The 10,451-nt window shown below is 34.3% G+C and overlaps 1 protein-coding gene across 1 annotated transcript in view; it reads left to right on the forward strand.

Annotated features, from left to right (window-relative positions):
• Positions 1-4,650, forward strand: part of LOC107754047 (uncharacterized) — a 22,967-nt gene extending 18,317 nt beyond the window's left edge. The window contains exons 9-10 of the mRNA XM_016570366.1: positions 2,647-2,739; positions 4,021-4,650. Of these exons, the coding sequence (XP_016425852.1) occupies positions 2,647-2,739; positions 4,021-4,434 (507 nt within the window). The 3' untranslated portion in view covers positions 4,435-4,650. The remainder of the gene's footprint in view (positions 1-2,646; positions 2,740-4,020) is intronic.
• Positions 4,651-10,451: the final 5,801 nt, after the last annotated feature.

A 10,451-nucleotide genomic window follows, 5' to 3' on the forward strand; every position in this document is an offset into this window, starting at 1 on the left:
GATAGGGGATATATTCACACGTTATATAAACGAAAATGATGGTGTATAAAATTGATTTTAAGATAAAAAATTAGATTTTAAGATAAAAAATATGTTCACGTGGGATTGATGGATGACATCCGGCCGGGCCAACCATGTTGTAAATGCTACTGCTTATATGTTAGCTTTTAATATACGGTTTTATCCTGATTAAAGCTTTAATACAGTACAGCAACCGCATGCGCATCCATGTTTAATGCTTCTCATCGCTATGTGAAAATACGTTTATAATTGGAACAGTTCATTGTAGGAGCTGAGCTGAATGAGAGAGAGAGAGAGAGAGGGAGAGATGCAGAGCAGGGGAACGCGAGGAACAGTATTGAGAACCGCTGCTTTTGAACATTGATTTTGAAACTTGTGAATCCATTAGAATCGTTAGAAGACAGAATCGCGATTCAAGCTTCGTAACTTTGCAGATATTGTTTATGCTCAAACAGCAACATTACACACTAACTAAAGTTAAAAAAGGGAAATCGCAATCAACCACCCCTTTAATTATTTATTATTTTTATATTATTATTTTTAATTATTTTAACTATTCCTGAGTAATTTAGTCTGATATTACCCTCTTTGTACCTTATGAGAGAAAACGTCTTGTAGCATACTGTTGTAGCCTCAAGAAAACATTCCCTTTGTTTCAAAACCTTGCAAATTCACCCCTTTTCCAATAGCAAAGCAGTCCAGTCTTGCCAGTTACCTATTATCACCCATCAGTCAATACAAATATAATCTGGCTGTTTGTGTTGGAGTGTAAAGTGAGATTGAACGAGTGTATTCATTGAGTTTCACACAAACACATTTGTTTGAAAGAGGTTTGGTTACACTTTACTTGAAGGGGTGTGCATAAGACTGACATGACCACGCTCAGAAATGTAAACCGCAGTGAAACAAGACTTCGCAATGAGTTGGAAGGAACAGACTGTTTATATAGGCCAGCTGATGGGCTACAGCTGGGCTAGGTGATCAGTGCCAGATACGGGGCTGATGGGAAATGTAGTGTGAGAGTGTAAGAGTCAATATTCGGGTGAGGGAGCCCTCTGATGGTCGGAAGAGGGAATCACGGAGTTTGACTCTGTGACAATTACATTTTATTGTTTATCTGCATCTTACATTTATTTATTTATTAATTTACTTACTTAATTTATCTAAAAAAAATGTAACTTAAAAAAAAATAAAAGTAAAGTGCAATCAGGTTAAATTGTTTGTTATTCACCAAAGCTCAGGTGTTTCAAGCATTCAGTCATTCTGATAAAGGTCTTACTAGATTGATTCCTTTGCTGGGTTCGCTTTAAAATATTAATATTTTACACATTTAAGATGTATGATGTGTAACCGGATTATGATCTGCTGACTTTTGTGCTGCCCCTCGCACAATTGTTCCTGTCAGATGAAAGTTGACGTATTTTGGCAGCGCTCATGTCTGTGTAATTTTGATACCATCTGTAAAAACATTTGACTTTTAATGCGTTCATTTAATTCAACATTAGTCCCAAACTTATCATTAAGTGGCTGTACTTGTTTAAGGCTATTCTTCTCATTTGGATGTTGTTATTGCAATTGCTGTCATTAAATAAGTTTCATTCATAACATTTCCCCATTTTACCTAATATAAAATTTCATGCCTGTATCTTCCTCTGTACCGTGGCAAGCCTACTGCACACTATACAAAATACTATAGTAAAAGTAGTATCCTAGTATACTATTGTGAATATAGTCACTAGACTCTAGCAATTAATCATTTGCCAACCCAGTGAAATTCATGTTGTCCATGTGTTTGTCTGTGACGTCATTGTTTACTCTCAAAGCCTTATAAGCGTGCCTCTGGGTTATGTACTCATACTGTATATGTTTCGTGGCACTGTGAAGGACCAGACAGACATTGACAAGCAGCGTTATTGTGTTTTACACAAACAACAATATGCTGACTTGATCAGAATTATTTAGATCATTACCCTTTGCATCATCCAGTTTTCACAATGTTACAGTATACAGTATATTCCATTTCCAACAACCCTATGTACGTGCAGAATATTTATTCTGGATCTGGATTTCCCAGGCTGTTTTTACACTCAGTTTGTTTGGTTGGTCTGAACCTGAGTTCATTTCGCTTTGCATTATTTGCAGATGTCTGGTGCTGGTGCTATAACAGCTCAGAAGGAGAAGGACAAGGAGCTAAAATGGGAAGCATTATTCACCTCATTTGCTGTAGTCATATTTTAGTCCCTATGATTTTCACTTGCTGATTTTCAGGCAAACAGGAATGACTGATGCATTATAAGGTGAATGCAGGTCAATAGGGCCACTTTTTTCATATTGAGAGAATTGCCAAAAAGTGAAAATGTATCTGTAATCACTCTACTATCAATAGCGGTTCACTCTGCAGACATATGCCACATAAAACATACATCAGACTCACATTTTTAATTTTTCCCATTTTTTGACTCATGCACGAGTTCGAAAACCCATTAAAACAAACTCATCAAATGGACTCTGGTTCGAAACACACAAGCTTTAGTGTGAAAAAGCCCTTGCTATGATTTTTATTCTATTGTGAGACCACCCACAGCACAGTATGCTGATTCACATGTGTGTAATGATGTTTTTCAGGTGGTTCATGAAGCTTATACTAGATTCACAAAGGAGCCCACCGTACAGTCCACATGGGAGAACAACACTGAAAGCACAGAAGTTGAGATCAAAGTAGGTGATTTTGTTTTTCTTTGGAAGTTAGTTAGTCTGCCAACGTGATTTTAAAGTTATAGTTCACCTCATGTCATTCCAAATCAAGGCTATTCTTATTAACTAAAAATACAGTTATTAAAAACATTTTGTTAATTGAAAACGCTAAAATGAAATTAAATATATAAATATATAATATTAGATGAAGAACTTAAATGAAAATTAGAAATATTGCCTTGAAAGAAGTTTAAGTACTGATTGGAAATAAAAACTAAAACTGAAATAAATCAAATTAAACCTAAATAGTAATATTTAAGAAGAACTAATTAAAATGACAAAAGCACATAACAAAAATACTTCTTTTTTTTTTTTTACTAAAACTAATATAATAACTGAATATATACAAATAAAAGATGATTCAAAACATTAATAAAACTTTAATAGTATATAAATAATACTAAAATATCAAACCTGTAGGCTGTTATTTTTCTATGGAACACAATATTTAAAATATTTTTTAAAAATGTGAAAATTAAATGTAATTATATTTGGTTCTTTAATATTTAATATTCGTTAAAATCTAAAGAATTGTTATGCAGCTTGTGCAACAACTGGTCATAGTTCAGACCAATAAAGACAAATTAAATTAATTTACCAGCAACATATGTGACCCTGGATCACAAAACCAGCCATAAGGGTACATTTTTTTGAAATTGAGATTTATGCATAATATGGAAGCTGAATAATTTGTTAGGATAGGACAATATTTGGCTGAGATACAACTATTTGAAAATCTGGAATCTGAGGGTGCAAAAAAAATCTAAATATTGAGAAAATCGCCTTTAAAGTTGTCCAAATGAAGTTCTTAGCAATGCATATTACTAATCAAAAATTAAGTTTTGAGACATTTACTGTAGGAAATTTACAAAATATCTTTATGGAACATGATCTTTACTTAATATCCTAATGATTTTTGGCATAAAAGAAAAATTGATCATTTTGACCCATACAATGGTTTTGTGGCTATTGCTACAAATATACCCCAGCGACCTAAGACTGCTTTTGTCACATATGTGATACTTTATTATACAGCAATATTTTGAATTCTGTAATATTCTGTAAAAAAACAAAACAACTGTTCATATTTCAGAACAAAATGACAAATAGAATTAAATTGAATTAAATTAAATTTAAAACGGCAACATAAAGATAAATAATGACAGAATTTTTGTGTGAATGTTTTTTTTTTTTTAGTATTTGTATAGTTCATCTTACAATTTTTGGTTCTGATTTAATTCTTAGGGTCTTGAGGTGTCAAAACCAGGTCAGTACCATGCCCTCCAATCTGACAAAAACTTCTTGGAGATGAATGACTCAGGCGTGGAGTTCAACTCGTCTGCGCTCCCTCTGGACAGTGACGCAGACGTACCCGACAATCTCGCCTCTCACAAGATCCTGCTCGAGTCTGACACTCTCGCTGGCGTCCCGCCAGCCATTTCTGAGGGCGACCACAGTGCCACTCGCACCCCTGATTCCATTCTGAGTGTCAGCCCTGCTGTCCAGCCCAAATCTGCAGCTCAGATAGATGGCGACTTGATTGGCGCGACCACACCTGAGGAAATTGCAAAAGCAAATGAATCGGATGCAAAGATGAGCAAAGATGCTTCACCACATTCAGAGAAAGCATTGGATCCAAGTAATGGAACCACAACCTGAGAACTTTAAAATAAACTGAGTCACACTAACCAGTGTGGCCACTTTTCATTCGTAACATCTCACCGTTTGATGTCTAAAATTACCCAGCACATCTTGCTGGGCTCATCTGATGCTTAACAAATGGTTTGTCGAACAAGCAGAAACACTGATTCTAGAAGAACAAAAGAACAAATCCAAGAGAAGACCACAAAATTCACACACACAAAAAATAACTTTGAAGAACAGAAACGGCCCTGCACTATGCATGCATTTGAATTACTGCACTCTGAAAAATACTGGGTTAAATGCAACCCAGTGCTGGGTAAAATAGGGACAAACCCAGCAATTGGGTTGTTTTGACCCAGTGGTTGGGTGAGGAGTTTAAAGACTAGTTTAAAACCAAGTGCTTGATTAGAGTGACCGTGTAGTGCATGTGAAGAAGAAAAACACATCTTAAGACACGCATGTAAGACTTAATACTTTTTTATTAATTTTACTAAGCAATGCAACTAGAACTAGAACTTTTATGAGAGAGTCCAAATGCCTGAAGCTACATCTGAAGCAGATTGCATTGGATCTTACATCTACAAAATGCCAAAAGAACATTTTGAGAATTCCAAATCAAGTTGGATTCATTTCAAGATCAACCTGAATGCATTTTACTGGCGAACATGCTTTCCCAGCGCTACACCTGGTGCGAATGCTTCCTTTTGACCGTCTGCAGTTACCGCCGGCTTTGAAGTGCTTTACTGATAATCCTTGCCAATGTTAAACTAAACATCTTGATGAGTCAGGTCGGTATGGATGGCAGGTATCTGATACGGTGGCTTACCACTGTGAATAGGATCAGCTGTGATGGAGGGTTTTGGCCCTGGTTCAGAGGAAGTTCTCTGAAGGAACGGCTTGTTTGATTCTGCTGGAGTGTCTCCACAGCCTGGGCCTTTCCGGTGATCTCCTTTCTAGCGCTTCTCATGCGGTCCTTCATTCTCGCTCATTTGAATATATTTTAGCAGGTTTAAGCTGTGTAAGGCTTGCAGAAAATTGCGTATTGAGAATCTCAGACATTTATTCATGAGGAATGATTTGCAATAAGACCCAACTTAGTGAGGTGACACTGCAGGGAGTACAGAAACATTCTATATCCATATTCAAAATATTTAATATGGTTTCATTAGGTTTGAATCATTTGTGTTTGACTCATTTCTGTCAGTACAACTGATTCAGGATAAAACGCATCTATATTTCCAACTGTAACATGCTCAAACATTTGGAAATTATTCAGATTTAATCATTACAAATCATCTTCATACCATACACTCTTAAAAATAATGGCTCTTTATTGGCATTGATGGTTCCATGAGGAACCTTTAACATTCATCCACTCTTAAAAAACATTTTTTTTAATTGCCTTCAGTGGTTCCACGAAGATCCTTTTATATGCCTGGAACCTTTTCATTTCACAAAAAGATCTTTATAGTGGAAAAAGGTTCCTTAGATTATTAAAATGTCCTTCAAAAATTGTTCTTTTAAGAACTGTGCACTGAAAGGTTGTTTGGGGAACCCACATTGGTTCTTCTATGATGTTGCTTTGAAAACCCCCTTTTGGAACCTTTATTTTTTAGAGTGTATAGTTATAATATCTCTTTTTATGTTCTCACAGCACTTGATTTTTAAGTTAACACTACTCGTTTTTACTGGATAAATGCATTTATGCAGGTAATAAATGATGTGTGTGGAAGATTATGATGCAATATTAAAATGAGCTGTAGCTGGTGGGTGGAGTCTAACATCATGGGGCGTGGCTTAGCCCGCTGGTAAAATTGCTACCTCTGTTTTTATGTCTGAAAGACGCACTGAGGAAAATAGCAAAAAAACAACAACACAGGGTGTCAAAAAAAGGCACAATAAAGACAAAATCCTTGCAAAAATATGAATTGAATTGCAGCTAATGTAAATACAGTGGTTTGCAAAAAATAATGGAAAAAAACGTAGTCAAATTATGAATTAAACCAACCCCTTTTTGCTCTTACTGAACCCTTTAGTAACTGCATTTAGAACATAGACTGATTGTAAATTTAAAGCATTGTATGAAAGGTAAAAAAAAAAACTTTTCTATATTGCATTGAAATATTTCATGATCAAGCCCTAGATTTTTGACTAGCTAGCATTATTTTAATCTCCCATTTCTTCACTCTAGAAATTGCATTATTTTTTAAGGTTCATTCTTATGCCACATGAATAAATGTGCAATTATTGGGCCTTATGAAGCAATATTAGTGTATAAGCATTCATTTATGAAGCATGACCAAAACAGCTTTCTTTGTAAATTGTTCATAAAACCATTCACTCTCCGAAAAAAGGTACAGCTGTCACTGCAACACTTTATGTATGAATGGATTTATGATTGATTTACACAAATTTGTTTAGCTCAAGTTTCATGAATGAGGCTGAATGCATTCTCAAACACACACACACACACACACACACACACACACACAGAGACACAGACAGACAGACAGACACAGACAGAGGGTAGATGCAACAAACATACAAACACACTTCTGTACATAGATATATTGCATGTCAATGATCAGTACTATTTCTATCCAATGATTGCTGGATTCTCAAGCATTTTCCTTAAAATAAGACACATTTTCAAAAAATCAAGAAACCTTTACAGGGTTTCTGTGGGTCCTAAAAACGGGTCTTAATTTACCCTTCAACAAACTAAAAAGTGTTAAATCTGAGCTGAAATCTTAAATTCATAAAGCAGCAGCATTAAATGTTGCATACACTGCAAAAAAAAAAAAATATCTTCCTCAGTATTTTGGTCTTGAATTCCAGTTCAAATATCTAAACATTCTTAAATCAATATGCATATACTTGAGATGTAAAAAAGATCTTATTTTATTATCTTTTTTTTTTTTAATTGAACAAAATTAGTTGAGTTTATGCTTAAAACAAGAACAAACATGTCAATGGTGTACGAAAATGTATTTTCCTTTTGAATTAAGTAAATTCATCTGACCCAATTGGCAGATATTTGTTCTTGTTTTATTCACAAACTCGCTTCATTTTGATCATTTTCTCAGAAAACAAGACTTATATTACGTCATTTGCTTCTCAAGTAAACGTATCCTGATTTATGAATCTTGACACATTTGCACTGGAAAAAAAAAAAGGACAGCACTTTTTTGCAGTTTGAAAGTAAGTTATTTCCCAAAAAGTAATAATCTGTTGTATTTTCAGACTTGGAAGTGTTGCTAATGCAACTCATTGTGAGCGTCCTGGACATTTAGAGAACATATTGATGAATTGCATTCCTTCAGTAAATCATATTCTTTACTTAGTCTTACAACAGCCTTAAATTTACCTTCACAAAACCTGCAGAAACCCTGCTTTCGCACAATCATGCTTTAATTGAATGATTTTGATAATGCAAAACTCACTGAGACTATATTATTATCGCTATTTATATACTCTCTCTATGTGCTGATGTTATAGATCTACTATATACAAAGTTAAAAGCGCTACAGAAGCATGCTGAACTAGAGGTTGCCTATTAGAAATGAGATTTCGTTGCATTACTTTGTCTCTGATGAGAAGTATTCTTAATGTCAGTGTTATTTTAGCAGCTAATATGGAAATGTTTTCTAATTTGATTTATTTTGGTAAAAATGGATGTCAAATGTATGATTATGCCATTTACAATCATGGACAGAAAACAGTGTTTGAGTGGTGCGCACATTTCCAATCCTCAGGCATAACTGAGCACAACAAAATCACAACTGGTGAGCTGGTCAGTTAGAGGAAATGGATATGATTTTTCTATTTCTTACTAGGACAGAAAGCATGTCTACAGTCAGTTGTATATAGAGTTTAAGCTTGATTATACTTGAACAAATGCGTTCACCCCTCAAAGTTCAGTGTGATTCAGATTTACAAAGGTCATTGCTTTTAAATGTTGATTTGCATTTGTGTTTGTTGAAGTGATCTTTACCCTGAGTACTTTGAGTTGGATAAATCATAATTCTGCATACGAATATGCACTTTTCACACTGAAAAGTGACTAAAAAGATGTTTTTCCATGGCATAGGAACCGTAGCAATACAAGTCCATCCTGTAAGTCTGCTCAGGTTTGATCAGTGGTTTACACAGATGCTGGCATCACATTATTAAATGAGCTCAGGAGTGTGTGCTTTCTTCATCCGTTTATGCAGATTTCATTGTTCAATTGATCTTTTGTCAGCTTACATGCAAGACTTCTCAGGAGACAAGTTTCTCAAAGTGCTTTATTCATCTTAGCTATCTTGGAAAATTTGTGATTGTGAAGATGATTTGTAACATTATAGCATTTTTCCTTTTTCAGATGAGCATTGAAAACCGTCTCTCACACAGATATATTAACAGATGAATAACAGCCTGGCATAAAACCAAGAATATTAACTATACTTCACAGTCATGCACAAAGTACAATGCAGAGGATCTTGTTTTTAGCTGCTTTGTTAATTTAGAACTACACGTGGCTTCATAGTTTGACTTCAAGCACAACTTTAGATCAACTTTGATTTTCTCTCTTGAATGAAAGATGAAAATAAAACTATGACTTTAAAAATCTCATGGTTGGTGTTCTTGTCTTTTTTTTTTCTATGATGCAAAATTAATGACTACTATTCAGAAATGTTATGCAATTCTATTGCATAAATTCTATTAACGACATGAATCCTTTAGCAATAGTTATAATTAACAGTGGCACACAGAAATATATATATATATTGCTAAACACAATAAAAAACTTAACAGATATTATGGCAAATACAGACAACATACTGGTACAAGGGGTTTACAACAAAAATAAATTATAATAATATATATATATATATACAGTACTAAAATAGAATAAATAAATTAAAACTAATTGAAAAAATAATTCCAAATTGAAAAAAATATTAATTTCAATATTTCTTTTCAAATAGCCTTAACTCTAGCAAATAGAATTGTATATATGACATGCAGTAATTCAGTTCTTGCCAGTCAGGGGTATAAATACAAACAGGCTACATTAAAAAAAAAGTCTATAAATATTAATAATGTATAGAAATAGAAATATAATTCATTTTATTATTTTAATTAATATTTTTTATAATTTTGTACTATTTATTCTTTATTATATATTATTTCTTTTTTATATGTCTTTTTAATTTTTTTTGTAAACCCCTTGTATTAGTGTGTTGTATCTGTATTCAAATTTGAATTCCAATTGAAAAATTATTGAATAATCCATCAGCGTGTGACGGTTACGAAATAATTGCAATGATTATGTTAAGAAGAAAAAAAACTAAAATATGGTTAAAACCGTCTGCTTTGTCATTCTCTATTGACGGTCTCCCTGACAACACGGACGGAAGTGGCGTTGAATTTCGCGCAAGGAAACTCGTGCTGGTCCTGGCGCGCCAAATTTCAAAGCACTTCCTGGGGAGAGGAGGCGATAAGCTTTACCACGGAGCACAAATAAAAGACTTATGTAGCGTTTCACAAAAAATATACCTTGATATTGTGGGTATGTCACGCTTTTGTAAGTGTTTTATCATCGTAATGTTCGACGGAATGAAGTGGTTGCGTTTGTAAAGCAGCTGTTTGCAGTTCGCTTTGTGTGAATGTGTTTTTATGCGCTTGCGATCACTGCTCTGCCTGCACACGACTAACATTTCCTTTAGCGACCAGCGAAATATCTATAACACAAACGACTGCTTTTCTAAATGCTTTACACTTTTTGAAACCGCTTTGACACGCTTTTTAAACTAGCATTTGTATATATCGGAAGGAAATCTAGGCTACAATGCGTAGTGTAAATCAGGCGTTGGTAGACGATGCACAACTGTAACTTTGGTGTTTGGGCATGCATAAGTGTCAATGTATAGAAATCTATATTGCTGGAGCAAAGCCATGTTCCAGTTGGTACACACACACACACACACACCAACTCTTTGTACATGTTGTATGTATGTGTGTGTGTGTGTGTGTTTATATATATATAT

Source organism: Sinocyclocheilus rhinocerous, unplaced genomic scaffold, assembly GCF_001515625.1.
Source record: "Sinocyclocheilus rhinocerous isolate Xijiao unplaced genomic scaffold, SAMN03320098_v1.1 scaffold612, whole genome shotgun sequence".
NCBI classification, from domain to species: domain Eukaryota; kingdom Metazoa; phylum Chordata; class Actinopteri; order Cypriniformes; family Cyprinidae; genus Sinocyclocheilus; species Sinocyclocheilus rhinocerous.